At 47.8% G+C, this 25,744-nt stretch overlaps 1 protein-coding gene across 1 annotated transcript in view; it reads left to right on the forward strand.

The window, feature by feature from the left end:
* The first annotated feature begins 17,360 nt into the window (after positions 1-17,360).
* ELK3 (ETS transcription factor ELK3) overlaps positions 17,361-25,744 on the forward strand; it is a 36,357-nt gene continuing 27,973 nt past the window's right edge. The window contains exon 1 of the mRNA XM_034644492.1: positions 17,361-17,569. Within this exon, the coding sequence (XP_034500383.1) occupies positions 17,363-17,569 (207 nt within the window). The 5' untranslated portion in view covers positions 17,361-17,362. The remainder of the gene's footprint in view (positions 17,570-25,744) is intronic.

Genomic DNA, 25,744 nt, shown 5'->3' on the forward strand with positions numbered 1-25,744 from the left:
AATACAGTCTTGTGGAACAATTATTGGAAGAGTAGAGTATCCATGTTGTATGTGACATTTCAGGAAAGGGCCCAGCCACGCTCGTGGATTCCCGAATGGGAAGTAAGGGCCGTGAGGACGCTTTGGTGTGTCTATCTGCTGTTTGATGCACATGTACCAACAGCCAATCTTTTCCACCAGATGTTGTTGCAGGCTTCTCGAAGGACATTGGTGTGCACGTTAGCTGTGCACAAATGAAGAAACCATCGGTCTTCCACTTGATGGCCCTGTCCATGTTCTTTGGTCCATTTATTCAGTGCACGTGGGGGTTAGTAAATAGGTTTAAAATACAAGGCATTGGGAGAGTTTTGAAATCACTCTCTATTTTTACAACAGTTTTCTTAGAAATAACTGGACTCACCATGAACACCAAGATATTTTAAATGTGCTCCACTTACTGCAGCTGGTCGACAAGTCAGGCTCGATTTTAACTAGACACTCAGTGGAAAATGAGACGTCTTTGGGGCGCCCCTGTGCCCTTCCGTCATTATACTTTGGCCTCGTCTTAAAAAGAACTCTATGAGGAGTTATTGAAGTTTAGAAGAACCCCTGCATTTGGTCCCATAATCACCATCTGTAGCAAAAGGCACAAAAATGTGAGGGAAACATATGCATGTGGAGACAGTAAAACCATAAAAGGGCTGGTCTACCTTCACGACTTGAGATGCAGCTGAAACCCCCCACAGGTGTCCACCACATGAGCGGGTGATGACATTTGGAAGACTGCAGCCCACTGTTTTTTTATAGATCCCTTGCAAAGTGAGTATATTATCATATCAGATTATGTAAAAATGTTGATGCCTCGCATTTGCATTTCCTAAACCGTGAAAGGGTTTTGCTGAGAAGAGCACGGAAGGAAGGAAGGCAGGGCAGCTAAAGTGCCCACAGAATGCAGAAGCCCCTAGAAGCCCGGAGGAGTCCATTTCCTTGCTTAGCTAGCCATCCATGTGAGGTGGCCCTTGGGCTTCTCAACAACCTCTAAAGCTGTCACAGATCCCAAGAGACCCTAACTGTATTAGCGGCATGACGGTTTGAAGCAGGACCCAAACACGAGCTCATGTCCATATACGCCGGCTGAATCTTGACCTTTCCAGGAGCCACCACATTTTGACATATGCTAAATTTCAGAAAAAAGGAAAAGATTTATCATATTATGAGCCATTTGTAAATTAGCAACTCAAAAATGCTGTCTTACAAAGTTTTAACACTGCTCATATACTCCCAAAGAACACTGAGATCAGCTCACGAGTATCATTTTCTCTTGTACTCTTTTTAAAAGACCTCTGAAGCAGTTTTAGTAGCTTTACCCCAGGAAGACAGGAAGCTGACTTTGCCAGGAGGGCTGATGTTGGGGACTTAGCCTTCCAGAAATGATTGAGGACATGATCCTTTATGATTTTAAGTTCCATAGAAGAGACAAGAGAAGTCTCTCTGGGAAGACCGTGACGTCTCTCCCTCTCCAGGCCACTCCTAGGGCCGTGAAGGAAAGCTGGAAGGAGAAGGTCAAGGGTTCCTGAGATTAGTAGCCTGACGAGTCACGCGTGCACGAGAAGCAGGGCTGGGGAAGAGAGACATGTTCGAGCGCTATTAAGTGAGGTAGAGAGACGGAGCCACACGTGCGCAGCCTGGGGGACCCACGGGGACTTTGGCAGGACGGGGAGCAGGATCCAGGGTCACACCGGAGAGAGATTTGGAGGGACAGGGATCTGGGCCACGAGGAAGGGCTCTGGGCCTTTGCCGGGGTGGCACTCGGGGGGCAGACGTGCAGTGCAGATGTTGGAGGCGGCCCAGAGCGGGAGCAGCCCGGCCGGGGAAGGTGCACAGATGGTCACCTTTCTGGCCGGAAGCGCCCAAAGCTGCCGCAGGACCGGGATGCTGAGCACAGCTGTGCAGATTTCCCGGCCCCCAGGGTCCCTTGGGAATCCTCCTGAGAGGAAGAGATGGTGTCGCAGCCCACACCTGACCCCACCCGGGCCTCCTTCCTCCCCACCCTGGTGTCCGCTCCGTGTGTGCGCACATGTGTGAGAGACAGGGAGGGCAATGTCCGCCATCCTCCGCGTGGCTGGCGTTTGAGGAGCGGCCCGAGGAAGAGGGGCCTAGTACTGAGCAGATGGCTTGCTGCTTGCCACTGATGGACAAGAGCAGTGTCCAGATTTTTCATGAGAAGAGCTAAGATGTGAATTTCTTTGACGAAACATATTTTATCTTGCATTTTTTTTCTAACGTTTCCACTGGGTGGTGCTGCGGGAATTCCTACCTTTTGCCTTGGATCTACCCTTCCCAGAAAGACGCCTCTAGAGCATAATAGGAGGAAGTCCTGATTTAGAAAGATTTTACAGTTTCAACACAATAGAAGGGTTTGGAGGATGCGCTGGCAGGAAATGTTTTAGTTTCTGGATGTGGAAAATCCGCCATCATTTTGTATCATGCAGAAGTTTTCTTACTATGCCGGGTATAGACTTTTTGGCCTTCACCAACTTATTATTTAGCACAGAAAAGCTTTCATGTTTATCTGAAAGATTATGGTTTCATTCTAGTGGAGGCAGTGTGTAAGATTTCCTTTATTTTTGATTTTCATAAAACTATCATAACATGGTGAGCAAACAAACATTTCCTAATGTTAAGACAACCATAGATTTAAAAAATATCTCTGCTAAGGTTTGATTTGAAGCTGAAGGCATTGTTCCATTCCTGTTTTAAAGATCACTTGTGCAGGGCATTGACCAAAAGGGTAACTTGGATTTTTATTTTCAAAATAATCGTAAAGAGTCAGTGTGATGGCACTTGTGTATGGAGGGGGAGAGGGTTCGCCTTATCCCTGTTTTCCAGATAAAGAAGTTGAAACAGAGAGAAGTTGACCTCCCTGCCTGAGATCATGCAACTCTTTAAGGCCCTGACTGTGATGGAATTTATGTTCTGATTTCCAACTTTTCCCCTTATGCATAGGATCAGGTTTTTTAAATATGAATAGTACAGAAGTGTAGGTAAAAGATTTTTCATTCAAAGGCCTTTGAAATAGAAGAATCCAGGGAAGTATGGGAGGAAAAAAATACCCACTGGGACTTAGGGAGCTCATTCAATGGCAGCTCACATGTAAGGACCGTTCACAAGATTTTAAGTAAGTTGTACCAAACGCAAGACAGCATTTTGTTTTCATGTGCTTGTCGCGGTCCTCCGAAAAATCCCAAACACTGCTCCCTTAGAACCTGAAACAGGGCTTCCCCGGAGGAGTTTGTTTCTAAAGGAACAATTCTGAGCTCCTGCCAGGTGCTGGTGCCGCACTGGGCACTGTCATATAGTTTTCGTGGGGTTTCCAGTCTGTCCCTATCCGCAGGCGAAGTGCTGCTCATGATTCCTTCTGTTGTTAGGAGAAATGCGTGCAGGGTTTGGACCGTGTCTCCGGAGCCAGGCTAGATCCCTCGTATTTCTTTTCTTGACTTTCACCCTCTTGTTCTGCCAGTCTGTGTGCCCACACCAAGCAGGAGGATGGGCTCTCCTGCTGAAAGGGAGCTAAGGTGCAGAAGGGACAGCTTCTCCTGTCTTCATAATCAAGAGCCGGCTTCGATTATTTAGCGTGGAATGAACCTGGAGCGTGTCTAAACCAACAGATCTTTTTAAAGAGAAATTGGTTTAAAAAAGTGATGATGGCCTGGGTTCACAGTTTTTCTCTTAAAACGGAGCCAATTGGAATAACTGGAGTCACAGATGAAGCAAAGTCCGAAACAAACAAGGAAATGTCCTGATTTGATTCATAATGGGAACGTTACATCTCCCACCGAGTTAAAATGAGGCTTCTCTCTTAACAGCAGTGAGGTGTGCATATAAGAAATGAAGCCTCTGCTGGAGGAACTCTGTGTGGTGATTAAGGACCTGGACTTTGGAGCCAGATGCCCCTGGATATGAGTCTCTGTTTGTCCATATTACTCCTGTGGCCATAAGCGTCTTATTTCACCTTTTGAAGTCAAGACTTCCCCATGGAGTATTAAATTTAGATGTGTATCAAGTGCTGAGCACAATGCCTGGTACATAATAAATGCTCATCAAATGTGCACACTAAAAAAGAAAAGCTCCTATTTAAAGAAATAACAGATTTGGGGGGGGGCATCAGCTCTTTTCTTGAGAATTCCATGGAATCTTAGTACTGCTGGTCAGGGAGGATATCCTTATCATTTCCTTTAGAATAGGATTCTTTATTTGCTATTTATAAATTACCTTTAGTGTTTTACAAATCCTATTGAAATTATGGGTTTTTCGTATGAGTTTACCTTTATTTCCACCCCTAGAGAATTTCAGATTCTCAAAAGAGTCCATGGACCAAACGCAGGAAGAAGATACTGTTCGGGGATGTGAGTGTGTGTGTGTGTGTGTGTGTGTGTGTGTGTGTGTGTCTATTCTCTATGTGATAATATGCTTTAAGTTGACTCTATGAGATTGTGGGTATTTGGCTGTTTTGGACCCTTACAATTTCATACGGTTCAACTTAATGGTGATAATTGTGAAGAAATATGATTTGAAACAGTGTCATAATGAAAGAGATTATAATGAGGTATGAGTATAGCTTCTTTTCATACATTATTTATCAAAAGCTCACAAGGTAAACTTTGTCAGGGAGCCTCGGACCACTGGTAATCCAATTTATCTAAAATAACTTCTGTGTACCGTACTCTAAAGTAGTCTTGATTTTCACTGGGGATTTATCGGTGGCTTTATCACATCCAATGAATCATTTTTCTAGCTCCATATGCTTTTGATCTAAATGGCTACTGTTGAAGGAGAATTTGCTTAGTATTTTTTTCCCTTTTGAATTCATAGGGTTAATTACTCTGGGGAGGAAACAAAAGTCTCAGTGAGTTTTCTTGGGCAATAAGAACAGCAGTGTTCTTCTAGAAAGCAGAGTTTGGCCGTCGTGTTGAGGGTTAAAACTGAGCTGACACACAAAGCAAAATGAAACCAGAGCTGCAATTACAAAGTGGGACAGATGTAGGAGGCCAGGTTTCCTGTGGCCCATTTTCCAGTTTCCTGCCTGCAACCTGCAGAAGAGGAAGCTGAATGTTACCAAGTATGAGAACTGAAGGGGGACGTGCTTCAGGCCAGAATTAAGATAGGCGCAAAAAACACGGGCAACAAAAACAATTGCAAAGAAAGTGAACGTTTGGGTTTTCGTCCAGAAAAGTCTGGGAAGGAACAACCCGTCTGTTTCAAGAAAAGGCATTGTCAGTAAAGCCTGTGCTTCCCCACGAGACTCTGTGGAGGGGGACCTGGGGACGGGCCCAGGTTGTCGGAACCTCTGAGTTTTATGGTCCTGCTCCTCTTTCAGCAAGTGGTCTGCTCTTTAAATACAGTGGGTTACCTGAAAAGATTTTCCCTGCAGTACCAGGATTTCGAAATCTGTTTCCTGGGCACTTGATATATGAGGGAGGTGGATGTGGCTAACCGAGTGGCTATAATGAACTACAGTCTCATTTTGGGAAGGCTGGGTGACCAGTTGGCTGCTTTGATCTAGCAGGCTTGTATTCTTTTAACTGCCCAATAAAATTGTGTGTGATGTTTTCAAAGACGAGATTAAATGGTGATGTGTATGTTTAAGACTGCAGAGCATGCATTCTGTGTGTGTGTGTGTGTGTGTGTGTGTGTGTCTACATGACAAGACATGAGGGGAGAGGCAGGGCTCCTGCAGTCAGAAGACACTGGAGAAGTGGACAAGTCCATCTTTCTCCAGAGATTAAAAAAAAAAAAAGAATGAAATTATGCGTGGGCTCATTAGCACATTATAGAAGAGTCTCTGAAGTCAGTTACAATCTCCATCCTAAGGGTGAAAAATTGAGATTCAAAGAAATTTAGATTCACTCTACTAACCTTTTTATAGAATGCCTGTGGTCTGCCGGGCGCCATGTTGGAATTGCTGGGTGACACTAGTGTAAGGACGGCTAACACTGAATAGCTCCGCTGGTGGGAGCCTTGTGGAAAGCACCATAGAAGACACAGATGAAAGCAACAGTAAGCCTTGCTGAAGGCTCACAACAGGGCACTGTGCTGAGCTTTTCCCATATACCCTCTCACTCAAATGGACTTGTCTCTTTGAGGTACAGAGAAATAGGTTTGTACTTCTGAGGCAACCAATTATTTATGAACCCTTTGGACTGATTATAGTTTCTTCAAGCCCAGAAAGAACAAACTCTGCACCAAGAACATGAGGCAATTTGGGGATGTTGCCAAACTAGGGAACACAGAGGTGCCCAGGTGAGCTCAGTGCAGGTCTATCTGAAAACGTGGGGTAAGACTGGGAGGGTTGTATAATAGCAGGGTGGGGTGGGAAATGGCATGAATATACAGATGTGGGAGGAAGTAGAATGGCTCAAACATGCTTTCCCTGCCAGAGTTAATGCAGCCATCCATTTACTTTTCCAAAGGAAATTCACCCACAGAGAAGTCACCGATGAACCAGTGGAGTTACTTCTAATTTACCCAGAGACAACACGGTTTCATGGGTCTCCTTTACAGTGCCCCCACCCCCCATCCCTGTCTCTTTCCTCAGATGGAAGGGAATTTGTAAATTCTGTAAATTGTATTTGTAAGACTGTACTTGAAGAACATGGCCAACTTATTATAAACGGTAAATAAGTAGACTGAGCAATGGCTAATTTCCCTCTCCCTATGCCTCCTGCCCTTTAAACATGGACAATCTGTAGATATTCACAGAATGAATGAGAATATAAACATTTGTTAATAAGTAAAAAGAGCTTTAAGGGCCTTGAACTTGGCCTCACAGATGGGCGTTTTTTAAAATTTTACATACGGTGGTTGATGATAATTAAAATGTCTTTTGAAAATAAATTCAAGTAGGGCACCTGGGTGGCTCAGTCAGTTAAGCATCTGCCTTCAGCTCAGGTCATGATCTGGGGGCCCTGGGATCAAGCCCCACATCAGGCTCCTGGCTTGGGTGGGAAGCCTGCTTCTCCCTCTTCCTCTGCTGCTCCCCCTTTTTGTGCTCTCTCTCTCTTGCTCACTTGCTCTGTCAAATAAATAAAATCCTTAAAAAATAAATAAATTTAAGTAATCTTTATTTCACCTCATAAAAATAATAAAGGCTTCAAGTGTGGGGTGCATAGTTAGAAATGCTGTCCTTACTTACTTAATGCTTTAAATGTATTCTGTGCTGAGTTACTGCTGATCTCAAATAATACAAATTGTTGTTTTCCAATTCCTTGACTTAAGTACCTAAGGTTTGTTTTATATAATGAAACGGTTTCTGCCCTTTCTCTTGGGCATTGATAATATAATGGTATACAAACACTTAGTAGGTGCTGCTCTGGACAGAGGAGTGGAAATAAGACAATTTTGAAGGTTAAAGTGTTAACATTCAGCCTCTTTTCTCTAACCATTCAAGTTTTAGCAAGCAAAAAGACATATTTATTGAGCACCTGTTTTGTTTGCTTCTTACACAGAAGTTTTCTCTTTTCCTTGAGCCCTCCAATTTCTGACTAAAATTGTTTGTTTCGTTTTGTTTTGTTTTCTAAGTTGGCCAATTTCTTTAGTTCCCACAATATGTAAGCTTTAGAAAATCAAATAATTCTGTCCCCTCAACTCCCTTACCTTAGTGTAACTTTAAAAATGAAACCAGGAACATACAAAGAGAAGTGTTAGGTTGCCATCAATAGAAAGAAGAACAAATAAGTTGGTATTTCGACTTCTAAGAATGGCAGCCAAAACCTCATTCTTTGCATAGAGTCTGGGCCGCCCCATCTCGCATCAAGATGTTTGGCGCCACCCTGTGGCCAACAGAAAGAATGCCCACTTCCGAGAAGAGGAAAAACAGCTTCTAGGAGGAAAGAGGCAACGGGAAGAGAGGTTCCCCCAGGGGCACGTCTAGGTTTTGTGGGGCTTGCAGCATAAGCAGTTTGGAGAGACCCTCTTTGTACCACCCCCTCCAAATTAGAAATACAAAATTACCAGGACCCCTAGCAAAGAGCTGATCCCTGAGCATTAACTTACACTATTAACTTTACTGTAAGTTGGCCTCGGGACGCAGGTTCCAAGTGCCCAAGCAGTGCTGGCAGTGGTGGGTAGAACCGAGTCTTCTGTCAGCCCAGCAGCTGCTGGAGGCTTGGTGGAACCAAAGGGAGCACATAACCCCTGCTCCTGGGTGACTTCTGTTTTTCAGGCTCAAGTGGGAGAGGTTGCCTCTGGGTAAATTGCGGTAANAATTGCGGTAAATTCCCCTCGCTCCCCCCCCCCCCCCCCCGCCTGGTTCTTGGCTTTGGCCTTTGCTGATGCTTCCAAGCCTGCTGTGGGGGACTTCAGCCTCTCTTCTCTCACCCCTTTAAAGTTTTACCCACCCTTCAGTTTGAAGGGTGCGTGCTCTTACTCCCTCCTCTAGAAAGCCTTCTCCAAAGAGCCTAATCCTGGTTCTCGTGCATGTTCCAGGCAGTATTACAGAGCAGGTAAGGGTGCAGGCTGTGGCATGTGTTAACCTCAGTTTTATTTTTTTGTTCACTCATGTGACAAATGTTCGCTGGGTGTCTAGGGTGACCTGTCACTGATCTAAGCTGGGGATAGGTCAGCAAGCAAAACAAAGGTCGGTACTCACTGAGTCAGCATTTGGGAACAGTACTTCCCAGGCCATCCGTGGAAAAGGACTAGTTTTTAAAATTTCTTAAACACTGTGGACTGATAATTTTGTGACATACAAGAAAAATAAAGAATAAAGATACCAAAATAGCAGCCCAATTTTTAATGATAGATTTTACAGGCATGAAATGACATTTCAATAAAATAAGTGTAATGAGAAAAAGAATTACAAAAACCTACATAGTCATTGAAAGTGCATGCAAAGGCAATTAATATAGAAGATCATTATTAATAACTGGTAATTTTTTGCCCTGTAGTAATTTTAACCAAACAAAAAGGTTGTAAGTGAACCAGAGATTCGTTGTATTAAATGTCTATAAGCACACTTTAAACAAACACCATATTTATCAACACTAAACTTTCAATGGAGGAAGAGTTTGCTTCTTGCTGACTAATGAATTTAGTCTAGGTTAGAGACAATAATGCTACTTGCGGGACATGATGTATCTAAACTATTTGTGTTTTGATTCAATTACACTGGAGAGAAGCCAGTCTCACAGAGGTATGTTGACCTCACTAGAAAAGAGATTTTGCAACACATTTCCACAAACTCGGTGTATTAATTTTTCTTAACGTTCATCTAAAAGAAAGTATTGCTGCATTTTAAAATCCATCTTCACTCCTTGGTTAGTTGCCAGTTCCCACAATTTTTCCTATAGTTATATTTAAATCTTCTAATGAAATCCGTGAATTCTAGATTTTTATATACTTTTAGGTTACTACTGAAAAACCTTGAATATCACACATTTTAGCGTGGTTCCAGTTCACGATTCTGACTAGTGCATAGCTGGTGCCAGTGAGCTGAACCTACATTGATCACCTATGTGGATATGGTGATAATGACAAATTGCAAAAGAAGTCTCTGTACACTTGCTCACGATTTCGGTACTTCTCTTATCACGGGCCGGTGATCCGCAGTTAGCGCTGCTGACCACACACTGAGCAGACTGTTCAGGGGCCCCCGCTTTTCCACAGCTGGTCTTCCATTTTCTCATCTACAAAGTGGGAAGGGTAAATGTATTCAACTCCTAGAGGTGTTGTACGAATTAAATGAGATAATACAGGGAGAGGGCTTGATGGAGGGTGAGGACTTAGTAGAAGGGCCTGCTGCATACAGAGAAGACAAGGATAAGGCTCTTAAGATTAGAAGAGACAGATGAATGAAGGACTAACTCTGTGAGGCCGGCCGTGAGACATGCTGAAAAGATTCCTGACATGAGTGTTTGCCCCGTGTGTAAGTGTGCATGTACGTTGCTTTCACATGGAAGGAGCCGGGCGGCCTTTCTGTCTTCTCAGCCCACCGTGCCTATTTGAGCCACCTGATCCAGTGTCATCCTGACAGCTGCGTTTTACTGCTCTCCCCCGGTGGCCAGAGGAAGTGTGCCTGAGATGAGTTAGTGTGCCGGGAGACTGTGGCTAGTGCCCTTGACGTAGGGAGAGATGTTGAGACGCCAGTGCCACGTGGCCCGGGGGCTTTCAAGGAGGCAGACGAGGGCGCCAGGGCCAAAGAGTGTGGTCAGCGTGTCCGGTCTGTAGCACCCTTCTCTGTGCAGCTCCGTCCAGATTCAAGAAGGAATCAAGGATAAGATTTGCAGGCTTTAAAAACAAAAGAGTTGAAGACACAGAATGGGGGTGGAAAGTCACACTCAGTCTGCCTAGGTGTCTCCCCCGTTCGGGGCCACAGGACAAGCCCTTTACTCGTGGCCAGCTCCGCCCCCTTCTCTCCGCATCTGTTGCCCTGACCGGCCATGTGGGCTCCAGCACTGGCGGTCGTAAGCACGTTGTCACAGGTGTCCCTTGGGAGGTCACTTTAGAACACTTCCCTTTTTCTGACCCAATAGCTTTCATCTACGTGACTCCTTGCCCTCCCCCCTCCAGGAACGTAAGAAGTGGGGTGGAATTAGCCCCAAGGGAGGTGTGGGCACACACGGGCTCAGAGCAGCTGGGAGGCATTTTGCACCAATGTTTCTTAAGCTGGAGTCAGCAAATATGTGCCCAGGGATATGAGTTTTCTCAGAATTAAAAAAAATTTTTTGTCCTTTCATTTTTGATGATAGTCTAAAATAACAAAATATTTCAAGTCACTTTATAAACAGTCACCAAAGAGCTGAAGATTGTCCTTGGATTCCAGTGACTTCATTAGGGTCATTGCCTAATGAACACAAAAACCACAGTGATACAATGTCGAAATGAAGCCTTTGAGCTAGGTGAAAGCCAAATGACCTCACAACATGCTCTATGAAGAGGTTTCCTTGTTGCTTAAAAAATAATAGTAAACGTTTCAATAACACCAGGTAGCAGGTGTAGTTCAACTGCGTTATGAGTAATTCGAGTGGTCCTTACAACAGCCTTGTAAGAGAGATGCTTTTATTATCACCATCCCCTTTTACTTATGAGGGTTATGAGACGCAGAAAGGCCAAGGAACTTACCCAAAGTCCCACAGCCAGACGGGACCAGTACTTGAATTGGAACCTGGAGGGGCTGGCTCCCGAGTCTGCTCTTACCCGCTCTGTAACCTTCCAAACAGACAAAGTGGCTCGTTCTCTCCCTGCTGCAGCTTGTCGGGAATAATTGTGCTTCGGTGAAAAACGGTGCCCCCTCTGGGTGATGTGGTTCTGATTTTAGGGAAGCTAATTTACAATTCTGTTAATTATAGATAAGTGACAGCAAAGTAGCTATTGTCTACAGACATGCAAATTCTGTTCTCTCCGTGTGTGTGTGTGTGTGTGTGTGTGTGTGTGTGTCTCTGTCTCTCAGTGCTCAGTTGACTTCTCTCCCACCCTCAGGTTTGCCCCATGTGTGCACTCATTTCAGTGTTTCTGATCTACAAATGCTTCTATCCATTCGGATATTTTTTAACTTGTTCTAAGGCCTGCCTAGTTCCTTCCTTGACGAGTGAATAAAATAGAATCTTTACCATGTCTTCATTTTTATGTCTGTGTGAGAGCAATGATTTTACCCATTTTGAAAATTATGTGGTTTTTTTTTTAAAAGATTTTATTTACTGGCAGAGAGTGAGACTGCACAAGCAGGGGGAGGGGGAGAGGGAGAAGCAGACTCCCTGCTGAGCAGGGGCTCTGATGCAGGATTCAGACCGGAGCCCAGTACGCTGGTATCATGACCTGAGCCCAAGGCAGATGCTTAACCAACTGAGCCACCCAGGCTCCCCCAAAATTGTTTTAACAAAGGAATTTCTCAACCCCTAGCTTCTCAGTGAGGTGCTCTATGACCTTCTGCTGACGCCACCCCCCTCTCCCGGTTCCCACCCCCTTAAACTGCTCTGGCTGTGGTTTTCCATAGCTCTGCTCTTCTGACACTACAGTTGAATATTTCTGTGTTTATTGTTGTTTATGGCCTCTCTTCTGCTGGAATGTGAGCTCCCTGAGGACACAGAGGTCTTCATCTGTTCTGTTCACTGATATCTCCCAAATGCCTAGATGGTGTCTTGGAGTAATGTGGACACTCAAAAAAAAAAAATTCTTTTTCGAAAGAAGTGGGGAGAGAATTGAATCTTTACAGGGTATAGTGGTATAACCACATCTTACTCAAAAGGGCTACCTTGGCTCAGTCATTGCCATAACCTTTCCGTGAATGTGGGACATCTTTCAACAAAACATCATCTGTCATAGGTAAAATTAATCAGTAATTTGAATGCAACACAGGAGGCATCTAATTTGTAAACTTCATTTTATCATTATATAAGAATCACAAACCTTGAGGAGCTTATATCCAGTTTTGTTTATATCGAAGGGAGAATATAATAAAAATTTTAATGAAAATAATTTGTCAACACAGGGAACCTATTTTTTCCCCTTGCTCCTTTAAAAGGAAGTATGCAGATTATTCAAATTGGACAAACTCTTTTAAATATCTAACGAAACTTCTGTGTGGTGAGATCTGGACTGTAAGTTACAAAGGGAGAGGAGAGCTGGGACAGCCGGCAGGTGGCTTTGTTCTGTGCAGTGGCCTGGAGGTGGGTCTGGCCAGGGTGTGACTGTCGTCTTTGAGGGGGAGCTAATGGAGGGCAAAGTGTCCCTCTTCTTGTAAGAGCAGCGATGCCTTCAGAAGTGGCTGGGTCCTCTAAATACCAGAGTGCGGAGCTTGATCTGTGCCTACAGAATGGCGTCACAAGACCAGACAAAGCTGTATACGTTCAAAATCAGGTCTGGACGGGGGAAAGAGAAGCATTTTCTAATGAGCAAAAATTTGATTTTGGGGGATATTTTTAAAAGATTTGCAGCAATTTCTTTCGCGTGTTCTGTATATTTTAAGCAGGGGATTGTGGGGAATCGGTTACAGGAGGTCAGGCTAATGAAATAGTTTAACTTAAAGCAGGTCTCCGTTTGCATGATAATGTATCAAACATAAATCTCAGTTATCCACACTTTCTTGAACTTTTTGCTTAAGAAGAGCCACAGTTTGCAGTCTGAATTACCCGCACTCCTTAGGAAGGCAGTCGGATAAATTGGACTGCATTGTACCTGCATTTTAAGACCCAGCACTTCATTAAAGATTCTAGGTGTCAAAGAATTAAAAAAAAGAATTAAGTTTAAAGCTTTTTTCCTGGTGATAGAAATACTCATTTGGATGAATTTGCGAATCTGTTGGTTGTTGATGGAAGGACACGCTTCCCAGTCGTGATGTTAGAATCTTTTCCAGTGTCCCAGAGGGGGCAGAATCTGTCGCAGGCAGAGAGGTGATAGAATGTGAAGCATAATTGTATGTGGAAACAACTGTGTAAATGATGATTAAATGTATTTAATCATAATTAAAATAAATTAAGATTGGAACTACAAGCAGCCCAGCAAGTGGCCTTGAATGGAGAGAACCATAGCGGTGATGTCAGCCGGGGGCCTCTCTGCCCCGTTGCCCACATATACTCTTGCGTTTTAATCAACTGGATGGCTCTGCCCAGAGAGGGTGGGAGGGCCCGGAGCCATGTTGCTCCCCACTGTATCCCAGAATTACCTCTGTCCAGTGTAGAAGGGGGTGACCTGTTCGTAGGTGTGATTATAAACTCATAGGGACAGGTTTCTGGGACTTGTCTCTGAGTAGCATGTGGCTGGGATTTCCAACAATAAAGATGTGTGTGCTCTACGATCATCGACGCTGGAAGACCAGTGAGGGCACAGAAGTGGCCAACAGAGCTGGAAAATGCTAGAATGAGGACCCCAACACCCGGCTCGCTGTGCTTTAGGCAAGAGCTGCTTGATGCCGAGGTCCCCTCCTGTAGAGTGGTGGCAGTCACGTGTCTAAGAAATCCTCCAGTCCTCAGCGGTAGCCCAACTGTGACACCTCGGTGTGGGGAGAGGTGAGGGGGGAAGAAGGAAAGGTTCCAAGGCCCAGCCAGCTGGGGTCTAAGCGCCGCCCTGCTGGTCTCTAAGCACTTGTCAGGGGTAGCTCTGTGATGCCTCATTCACAGCTCTGTGCCTTCTCTTGGCCCAGTTCCCCTATTCCAGAAATCTATGGGGCCCCTGATATAGGGCCCCACCTCCACCACTTGCTCCTCTACTCTTTTTCATCTCCCTTATCTTTCCTTCCTTCCTTCCTTCTTCTACCTTTCTCTAAGGCCATGGCCATAGCACCCCACGGTTGTCCCTTGGCCGACTGGTGGCCCTCGCAGTAAAGATCTGCTCAGCCAACCTCCCCCCGCCCCCGGCATCGTGCAGCATGTTTTTTCGTGTTTAGGTGCACCTCATGACTGTGAGTGCAAGCCCTACAGGGTGAAGATGATGGCACCCCAATGAAGAGAGAATTTTGTAAAGCAAAGATGCTGTCATAGTCAGCTTTGGCCACCTAACAAACTTCCCCATGTGTCCTTGGCATACCACGGCGTTTATGTTTCTTGCGGTGAGCTTCAGGGATGCTGCCTTTGACTGTGGGTCGTGGGCCTGGGCTCCAGGCTTTGGGTTGAGTTCACGTTGGCTCCAAACAGTGTCATTTTGGGGCAATGAGAGGAGCACAAGAGGAAAAGTGCAAACATGTGGAGCCTCTTAGACCTTGGCTCAGAATCCGCATGGTTATCCGTTCTACTGAACATTTAGGTTGGCCAAATGGAATCCTGTGGTCAGGCCCGAATTTCAGTGGGGTGGGAAGAAAGCACTGCACCCCTCCTCGTGCACTGCTGTGAGGTCACCTGAATGGGAGAAGGAGTGAAAGACTGAGATCATTTCATGCTCCTGAGTTCTGCCCAGAGAACATGGTTCCCGTACCTGGGGTTGGAGTGCCGTGAACAGGGATTCCAGGCAGCACAAGCTTGGCTGGTAGAAGCAGCAAGTGTAAATACATTCAAATACATGGATAGGTTTTTGTTGGCCCATGTGGAACACGCTGGTTCGTGTGCAGGTGTCTGACCGGCTTCCTCCCTGGCACACAAGCGAGAGGCCCGGCCGTCCCTTCCCTCCAGGCCTCCCGACCCGCAGGCAGCCTTCTGCCCTCTGGACCAGGTTCCTCCAAGCATCTGCTTAAAGTTTCAAAGATATTTGAAAGCTAACTGTCTGAAGTGTTTGGCCAAAAGAGCACCAAAAAATGTGAGACGACTGTTAGCAATTTTTAGTGCCAGTGATGAGAAGCAAGCTTGTGGCTCATCCACAAATAATCGGGAGGGGGGGTTCCTATTGGGAACCGGGGCAGCGAGCTGTCGTGCATCATAGCAGTTGTGCTTACGGGACTCAGGAGACACAGGGGTGGTTTTGATCTAACAGTGACGTTATCTACTGTCTTACACACCGAGTGGCCATTGTGGCAAAGACTGATTTCTGTAAAGACTATCTCCTTTCAAGAGCCGTAAATAAAATGCCTTGTGGGTTTTTGGAGAGTGTTGTTAATCTGCTTTCCTTTAACCGAAAAGCCCACGGTTGCTTAGAGAAATAATAAAACGTGTTCTTTCGGCTAAACACGTGAAAAGGAAGAAGGAAGTGAGTACTTATTGGACGGCGAGATACTTTCACTTCCATCCCCGTGTGGGACAAAAGTCACTTGTCCGTCTGAGAGCTGCCCCTTTAAGAAGAATGCGCGGGAGGTGTTGTGGAATTGACACAAATATTGGTACAAAGGGGGCCTTGAAGCAAGTTGTCCTGGCTACCCGGTGTCCTGGGCCCGTGCACCTCGCTCAGTGCGCCTTGGCTCCGGCTTCTCCTTGTTGCTGTCGTTGGGGGTGAACCCTAGTTCTGTCTGGCTCGGTCCCCACTCCCAGCTTGCCTTTGAAACTTTCTCCAGCCAGAAGCCAGTTTTCTACCCTCTGGTCACCGCTGGCTTCCTCAACCCGGCACCCCTCAACTCCCATCCTGCCCAGATTACAAGCCGGGGCACTCGATGTGTGTGCAACCATGACAGGTGACCTGAGGTGCAGCTTTTGAGGCCAGCCCAACCACCTCTTCTTTCCTCATATAATGAACGTGGTTTTTTTCCCTAAGTTGAGAGGATTTATTTTTATTTTTTTAAATTTTATTTTAATTCCACTGTAGTGAACATGCAGTGTCATGTTTCAGGTGTGCAATATAGTGATTCAACATTGCAGACATCACTCAATGCTTATCATGATAAGTGCCCTCCTTAATCCCCATCACCTACTAATGTAATGACTATTGATAAGTGCATTATTACTAGTAGTAGAATCAGTACCCATTGCCATAAAGTCCTCAAATGTCTAAAGATAACTGTCTGGGGGAGTGGGAAAAAATTTCTTCAAGAAGGCTCCCTTAGAACTGGGTCATCACAGGTCAGTAGGAGTTTACCAGGCTCCAAGGCTAGAGAACAGCATTTTAGAAGGAAGAGCACTTACAAAGTCCCCACCAGAGTCAAAGGAAGAGGGTATTTTCTAATCCTCTCAATAGCAGGGAAAAATGCTTTTCCCATCGGAGCAGGTGTGGCCGTGGGTTTGATCTGCCACAAGACAAATGTCTGGGGAAGCAAAGGGCCCTTCACATGGCAGTGGTGATCCTTCAGTTCACCAACCTTTGTCCGTTGGGCCCCTGTGACATGTGGGTGTTGTGCTTGGTTTCCAAGTCCTGCGAAGACGTTGAGCAACCCGACAAAGACCTTCCCTAGGCAGCACGTCATGTAGTTGTGCAGACAGAGCCCAGCCCTCTACTTAAACGCACTCATCATGGGGTCCAGATTTCACGGACTCAGCAGATCACAGACTCAGACTGACCAGCAAAGGACTTGAGAGTCTGAGCTGGAACAGACTCTAGCGTTAAGAGGGGACTCGCTGGGATGGAGAGTCCTTGTGCAAGTGGGTAGTTTGTCAGTCCATCCTTCACATTCCTTTCGATGCCACCCCACAGCTGGAGGGGACGTGTGTCAAGACTACAGGGATCACGGGGCTTCTCTGTATTTCTGAATCTGTGGCTATTCACAAAGATGCATCCAGAAGGCACCTGAGTGCGAGTGGACTGGGTGGGTAGAAATGAAAGCGGCTTTTTGTGGGGTTCACTGGGGGAGGGAGGGCAGGAGATGAGGCGTCCGTCCTGAGGCCCGCTCCCCACCGTCTGGGTGGGCACCTGTGCTGACGGCTCTGACCCGGCCCCCTTCCCCCCAGGTATAGAGAGAGTGACACACTGACCCGTCCCCCTCCCTCCCTGGGTATGGAGAGAGCGATCACACTGACCTGGCCCCCTTCCCCAGGTATGGNCCTCCCTCCCTGGGTATGGAGAGAGCGATCACACTTACCTGGCCCCCTTCCCCCCAGGTATGGAGAGTGCGATCACACTGTGGCAGTTCCTGTTGCAGCTGCTGCTGGACCAGAAACACGAGCACCTGATCTGCTGGACCTCCAACGATGGTGAATTCAAGCTCCTCAAAGCAGAAGAAGTGGCCAAACTGTGGGGCCTCCGGAAGAACAAAACAAACATGAACTATGACAAGCTGAGCAGAGCCCTTCGATACTACTATGACAAGGTAAACCCTCAACCCCGTGGGAGGCGGTCTCGGGTGGGTGGAACGCTGCCCGCACATTTCCCCGATGAAAGCAGATCCTCAGGGACCATGAAGCAAATTACAAACATCAAATGGAGCCAATTTATGCAGGTTTTTCTGGTCGAGGGGAAAGCTGTGCCATAGGGATTTTTTTTCTTTCTGGAAGCCCTTTGGGTGTTCCTGTGGGTCAAATTTTATTCCCTCTGCATTTTCCCTTAGAGTTGCTGCAAACCTTTGCTAACAACAGAAATGAGTCGTAGGGAAGTTCCTAGGGCCTCCCTCATCGTCAGTTGCTTGAGTGACAGAATGAATGTTGAGATCTAGAAAGTCTGCGTATCCCGTCTGGTTTGTAGTTCACTCAGGCGGGTCTTTCCTGGGAATTTGGGAGCTTGGGCAAGTTATTTAACAGCTCAGGGCCTCGGTGTCCTCATTGATATGAGGGGGATCATAATCGTACCATCCCGGGGTTGTTAAAAAAGATAAACATGTTCAGTGCTTAGAACAATGCTTGCTACCTCCCCAGGGTTTGCACCTTTGTGGGAAATTTCTCTAATTAAAAGAAAAGCCATTTTCCTTGTTAAGTCGCAGAGAGGAGTCAGAGTGCTTTGTTAAGTGATAACACAGCCCAGTTGCCAAGCAAGGACAGTTGGGGTGAGTTTTAATGCATTTCTGGAAAAGCAGTTAATGTGCCTGCTAGGGCAAAATTATTGCTGTTTAGAGGTAATCATTTCAGGCCTGTAATTTCGGCCATCTCTGTGTGGATCTGTTGTTGCTGTATATTTAGCCTCATAGACATAAAGACTTAGACTCCTAATAAGGGTAAGCTTTTGTTCTGGTTTTGCTGTTCATAGTGAAAGGTGAATTAAAAGCTGATTTAAATATTAGTTCCTGATCTATATTTAGTGCCTGCCTTTTTCCAACCTCTTTGGAATTCAAGACAGAAGGATTACACATTTCAGGAAGTAGAGACATCATTAATTATAAAGTGTTCCTTTATATGATTGTAATTACATATGATTATGTCATTGAAATGTTAAAGGTGCTTTCCTTTAATGTAGCAATTAATTAGTCCTGGCTTCATGCACAGTCCTATGAAGCCGTAAAAGCGCTTCTTGCAAATTGCACTCTGTCTGGAAGACTTACAGATGGTTTATTGTTATGCAGTTTTCCCCAGGTTCTAAGTCGCACAATGGGAAGTGGGGCCCTCGGAAGGAAAACAGTCATCTTGCCTGTTGGCGGGGTGCCTAAGAGCCTGGTTTTGAGACTAAAAAAATGTCATTGTTTTAAATCAAGGCGTCAAAGATCAGGCGCCGTGGCTCAGTATCTGTGACTCAGTTCTACCTCTCCTTGTGGCCCCGGGCACTGGGGCTAAGGACTGTGCGTCTTCAGTGTGAAGGGAGAACGTGGGCTGGAAGGGACCCCTCAAGAGACCGGTAGAGCCACTGCTACGTCGATGACACCTGATCTCCCTTGGGCAGACTTTCTCACGTTCTGGGGAAAGCAGTCTCGGGCCTTCAGTCACCGGGCGTGTTTTGGCACCTTCTGTGTCTAAGGCTCGGTGCCGTGGGGCGCTTCCTGCCCTTTGTCTCACCTCAACTCCAACAGCCCGGTGAGCTGGGTGCGCGGGCCTCTCCTTTGACACATGAAGACCGGAGGGCTTCCGGGAGAAAACCGCCTAGGCTCCAGCCGGGAGGCAGTAGTGTCGTATTTGAACCTGGCTTGTCCGCCTACATTCCTGGCCACAAGGCACAGGCCCTACCTTCTGGGCCATTCGTTTTCTTTGCCACCGGAACACTTGACTTGCAGGTAGGCCATCGGGTAGCACAAAGGTGCTTTTTGTTCATTATCAAGCACTTCACTACGGCGGAGCCCTGCTGTGCACTGTGCCTCCGCTTGAGCCCAGGGCCCGCATGGCCTCTGTGTCCTCCTCACCCCCTTGTCCCTTTCCTCTACTGCCAGTGGAGAGCCTGAGGTTTGGCCACGTGACCTTTGAGCGGCCGGCTGGCATGAACAGCGAGGGCGGGAGCAGCTCTTGTCCAGCGTGTCACACAGGCGTGGCAGGGAAGGGCAGAGGGAGAGGGAGAGAGAGAATCTCAAGCAGACTCCCTGCTGAGCGCGGAGCCCAATGAGGGGCTTGATCCCCGGAGCCTGAGATCATGACGTGAGCCGAAATCAAGAGTGGGACGCTTAAACCACTGAGCCACCCAGGCGCCCCCATGATTGACACTTCTTTCAACTTTGCCATGTTACTCTGTGACTATGTGTATACATTGAACCATGAGAAATTGCCAACATATGACCATTTTTGACCCACAAAAATGGCGGTCTCGCATGGTTGGGTTTCTAATCTGAGAGGCAGAATGGAGGAGCATCTGTGAACGTGAAGCTCTGGGCCACATGCTCCTCCGTGTGCCCCATCCCCCTCTGCAGGTGTTCCTCATGGTTTCCCAGCTCTCTCAGCGTGACCCTCTCTGCCTTTCAGCGTCTTCCTCAGCCCCCTCCTTTGTCCTTCCATCCTGTCCATCTGTCCATTCCCCCCGATCTCCTAAAAGACACTGATTCAGAGCCCGCTTTGCATGTGGCATGAAGTTGGTGGCTCCCTACCTTGACGGCTGCCTTCTTCTCTCCCGTTGGCTCTGCTGTCCATTGCTAGCTAGCATCTCTCCACTGTTGGCTGGAACTGCCCATCCCTTGGTGTGTCCTGATAGGGAAGTTTTCCTGCAAGCATGAGAATATCATTTTTTATTGTAGTTGTAGGTTATATTTTTAGCTCATTCCAGAATATTAGAAATGGGCGGGGGGGGGAAGTGGAAAATGTGTGCAGTCTTTTGTAGAAGGCATCAGAGCAAAATAGTGTGTGGGCTCATTGTATCTGCTTGGGGCTGAGACACTTCAATCATCATTCCTCAGCCCCCCGCCCCCATCCATCATTATAGCAAGGTGGTTACTAGCATGAGCTCTAGGCTAGACTGCTGGGTTTCAGTCCAGCTCCATGACTGCGAGTGCTTTGGCTGAGCCCTCTTGGTCTCGGCTTCCCTCCTAAAATGGGTTTGGTAGTAAAGCCCACACCGTGGGGTGGGGAAGCTGGTTCACACACGGTCAGTTCTGAGAACAGTGCTCAAAATACAGTAGGTGCTATGAAGTGTTAGCCAGAAGAATGATCCAGGTGGTATTTTCCTCATCAGTAATTTGAAAAATTCAGACAGCTGCAGAGAAGAAAATGTGGACCTGTGTACCACCTTCGTGCATGAGCACACCCAGGAACAGGCTGAGGTCAGATCCTGGGTGACTGGTGGGTGATCACAGTTTCTTTACCCAACCGCCTATCTTTACATATGCAGGCTCTTCTGAAATTCAATGACTAAGATGCTTTCATTTTTAAATGATGCTTCCTTGTCCTCAGAGGGCCACACTTCTCTGAGCACACCCGGTTGGAGCAGCCAGCAGGGGCTTTGCACTCAGTGCTCTCGGGGCTAGAGTCCGGCGGTCCCTCAGCCTCTGAGCGTCCGTTCCCCTGTGGGAAAGCACCTTCCCTCATCGGGTGGTGGGGGATTAAATGTGAGCAGGTGTTCGAGGTGCTCAGTGTGGCGTCAGGCACCTGCTAAGTACTCCCCCACTGCTCATCACTTGCGTTATCTGGGTTTATGAGAGTCTTGGTGTCGTGTGACGGTTGCCTGTTTAGATCGCCCCACAAAACCGCCCCCACTGTGGTCTCCTGGCTTACCCACTTGTGTTGCTCTGGTACTTTGTATGGGGTCTGGCGTGTAGCGGTTGCTTGGTAGATGTGAAATGAAAGCAGTTGGATAACGAGGTGGACACTACCCAAATACAAATCACTTTTATAATGAAAGGTGACGTTCAGTAACTGCTAAACTTGGAAACACAGTGTCACCGCCTTGTCCTGTATTAGTGTTCGAGGGCGGTCATAACCACAAAGTGTGGCTTAGAACAACAGAGATGGATTGTCTCGCAGATGTGGAGGCCAGAAGTCCAAGATCAATGTGTCAGCAGGGCCGTGCTCCCTCTGAGACTCTGGGTAGATCCTTCCTTGCCTCTTCGTAGCCTCTGGTGGGGGCCGTCGGTCCTGGTGTCCCTCCCCTCGGCTAGCACCTGCATCCCTCCGGTCTCTGCCTGGCTTGTCACGTGATGTTATTCCTGTGTGTCTCTGTGTCTGAATTTCCCTCTTCTAAGGACACCAGTCCCACTGGATTAGGGACCACCCTCATGACCTCCTCTTATCTCAGTTATGTCTGCAAAACCCTATTTCCAAGGATCCCATTCATACGTATGGGGGGTTAAGACTTCAACATTTCTGTTTGGGGGACACACTTCAATAGGTCATATGTCCGTATATTTCAGACACTGCTCGGCTTTCATGTAGATTTTCAAAATTACAATTGATGCCACACATTCTGAAGGAAAACTGGATGACATGGACAGCAGCTAGGCTCAAAGGCAGGCGTGGAACTGGAGTCTAGCACAGGCAGGTCCTGGAGGGCCTGCCACATACCAGGCAGTGCGCTGGGTCTCCAGCACGCAAGCCAAGATGAAGGGGTCGCCGCTTGCTCTGGACGAGCGCACGACTAATAGAGGACGTGGACGGGAACACAGCCCACCCTGGCGCTCCCAGGCCTGGTTAGCGGAGGTTGTGACAGGAGACCTCCGGGGTTCCTTGCTCCGCCTGTGTGTCTGTGGAGTGCCCGTCACATGTGCCATTGGGGGGCTGGAGGGGCCGGGCTTTGCAACTAAGCACTGGCAGGGACCTGCTTCCCCCACTTACAGCTTTTGAAGAGACAGCTGGGCAAACCTAGGTAGAATTCCAAGAAAGGAGTGCCGCCCAGGCCAGGACGGGGCATGTTTTACTCCTCGGGCATGGATGGAAGGCCCCCGGTCAGCTCGCAAACATGCAGGTCAAGGGAGGAGGCTGCGGGCAAGCCCATGAGCACAGAAAGCAGAGCGAGTCTGTGCCCGGCCGGTTGGGCACCACCGGCTGAAACCAGCTCGTTTCCTGCAGTCTCACTGTACGTCCTGGGACATGGCTTTGCTCGTTGGAGTTCTGATGGTTGGCATTTTGGGTGGAACGGTTTGTTTTTTTTTTCTCTTAGAGTGAAACGGAGTCTTCCAGAAAGTCCATTTACAACCCGATGTAATAGTAAGGGTCTCTTTCAGAGATTTGCTTTGTTAGCGAGATTAACAACTCTTTTCACTCCTTAACCACTCGCACAGACCTGGTTCTTCAATCTCTCCTCTTGGAGTGGAGAGGAGAGAGGGGTCGAAGCCCAGAGCATGCCTGCAAGTGGCCCCGCGAACTGCCCCAACCTATGGGCCCAAGCTTGAGGGGCGTGAGGCGCTGCTGGGATCCGCCCCTCTCGGGTAGCTTCTGGGAAGTTTGTAGTTCTATATCCCTCTCTAGTAGACCTTCTTTCACTCTTTATTTCGCCTCTGCTTTTTTTCTTCTCAGGTTCAGCCATACCTTCGAAAACATAGCCTCTGCCCTCGGATGGCTGTGTGGCTGGTTGGGGAGACAGACGTGCACAGGCAGTTAGAATGCTAGCCTGGCCGTGATACCAACATCTTCCAGGACAGGGGAGGGACGTAGAGGCAGAGAGAAGGTCCCCGGCGGTCAAGACACCTGCCCGGGACCGGAGCAATGAGAATGGGTTTACCAGGCTGAGCCAAGTTGGGAAAGGATGTACTGACAAGGGAACAGCATGTGCACAAGGCAGGGAGTTTGACTTTTGGCTTCCCAGGGGAGTTCCCAGGGTTCTCCAGGGAATGAGGGGAACATGGGGTGGGAAGAGTGAGTGGGGCCTGGGGCGAGGAGCACATTGGGAAGAGTTGGAACTTCATGGTGAGGGCTGAAAGTGGGGGAGTGCCGTGGTCAGATTTGCATTTTAGAAATAAAAATCTTTATCTCTCCATGCTCTTCTTGGCATTGGTGGTGTCCCGCTCCGTCCCCCGCCTCCCAAGCCCTGATCTTTTTGGCCGGTCACCACATACTGATTTCTCAGGGCTGGCTGAGCCGGCCCTGAGCTGGTCCTGTGGCACTTTCAGGGCAGGGCGTGCGTGGCCCTCCCTGGGTCTGCCCGTGGGTGGGGCTGCGGCTTGCACGGCTTCCACGGCTTGCACACGTGGGGCAGCTGACTTCCCGGAGGAAGCTCCAGCCACAGACTCTCTGAGCTAGCTGCAGGAGACCTGGAAGCTGACGCAATCCCTCGTCCTTTTCCGTCCAACGGAGCTTTTGTCCTTGTTTTTGTTGGCGGTGAGCATTCATCCCAGGGGGAGGCTGAGAGCTCTGCCAGCTCCCTTCTCATCAGGAGATTGCAATGGCGATATGATGAAAAATCCTCCGGTCTCCACAGCAACATCCCAGCTTATCCTCACAATGTCCCGAATGGTCTCTGCTTAATTGGAAGAGGTTCAGGGGAGAACAGTCAAGACAGAGTCATTGGCAGCATATTCCTGGAAGTAGAACGCGTCACCTTCTTAACTTAATTGGATAATTCATTTTAAATTGGGTGTGCAATCACGACAGGAAAATGTTCGTGTTAATAACACATATCTGAGATCGCCTGCCTGTGCCAAGAAGCCTGGCCCTGGCAGAGTTCTCTAATTCCCCAAAATAAATTTTACGAAGATAAAATGATGTATTGTCTGTCAGAGCGGAGAAAGAACAAAAGTCCAGCAAGCATTTGCATCCTGGAACTTTCTAGAAGACTTCTGTCAGTGGTGAAATTCCACAGAAGACCCATCTCCCCTGGGCTCAGTTCAGGAGTGTTTTGTACATCAAAGCTGCCCCCCTGTGCCCAGCCCTGGATCTGAATGTCAAGGGTCTGGTGTTTTTGTTAGGTGTCTTTTTTTCCCCTTCCTGTCAGGTCAGCTGCTCAGATGGGTTGAAGTACAACAGATGGCAACTGCACTTTTGCTTGGGGGCTGAAGGGATAACCAGGGCCTTTCTGGAAGCTTTTGGTCCTGGAAGCTGCCTAGTGACCTGGGGGCAGGGGAGGGGGGGTAGGGGTAGCAGATTGTCTTGTGACGGTTTTCTAGTGTGGTCACACTGCCCTGGGAGTTAGCGGCTGGCATGAGGGGGCCAGGCGGTTGCAGTGGGGAGGGGGTGGGCACTGCAGGTTGGGTTGGGGGTGCTGCCTGTTTTGCACATGCTTCCAAGCTGGCTTCGTGGTGGCACTCAGTGTTCCCCCAAATAGGGCAGTTGCTAAGAAACACCCAGAGTCTTGGGAGTACCTTCAACGCTGTGTCGATGGGGCTGCTGGGCTCGGTGTTCAGCTGCCAATGCTCCAGCTTGGCAGCCTCGCCAAATCCACTTACGTCAGGCTGTTGCCCAAGCCCACACTGGTTTGCCGGCATGAGTGTTCCTGCTTCTGGGCAGCTTCTAGCTGCGGGAAAATTCAGTGGTTGTGTAGACAAACTGACAAAACCCCTAGCATTCACATCATACCACCCACCACCCACCCACCAGCCCAGCTGCTCCTCTGGACCAGCTCCTCCCCCCACCTCCTGCCTGTGCTCTGACCACAGTTTACCTCAGCTCCTACCCCCAGTCTGTGACATAAGGAGAGGAAGCTCACTTGTATGGAGGATTTGTCTTCAGCCAGCACTGTGCTAGATATTTTTACATTTATTGACTCATTTTCTAACATGTGAAATGCCTATCGTCATAGTTGGCAATGGGCGCATTTTAGAGGTGGGTTACTGAGTTTCGGAGAGGTTGAGGAACAGATCCAAGACGGAACCGCTGGCAGGCAGCAGAGCTTTCTGTCTACGACGCTTGACCCCAAGATCCATGCTCAGGCTTATGAAGCTGGTGAATCACACAGCTGCAGAGCCTTGGGCTCAAAGTTGAATCCCCCATTCCTAATATTGCTGATTATCACCCAAGGGCCGACAGAGAGAGGAGACCAACCCCAGTTTGTTCAAAATGACAACGGAAAAACTGCTGGCAACCTTCTCTGAGCCAGCTGACCACGGGAGGTTTGGCAGCCCCAGGACCCCCCTCCCCACTTCCTAGATGTCCAAATGGCACTTCCTAAAGAAAGCCAGATCAGAGCACAGCACCCCTCTGCCCGTGTGCCTGCCCAGGATCCTGAGCCTCCTGGAAAGAATCCAAACCCCCTTACCATCTGGCCCCAACCAGACTGC

The sequence above is a fragment of the Ailuropoda melanoleuca genome, chromosome 15 (assembly GCF_002007445.2).
Source record: "Ailuropoda melanoleuca isolate Jingjing chromosome 15, ASM200744v2, whole genome shotgun sequence".
In the NCBI taxonomy this organism is placed as follows: domain Eukaryota; kingdom Metazoa; phylum Chordata; class Mammalia; order Carnivora; family Ursidae; genus Ailuropoda; species Ailuropoda melanoleuca.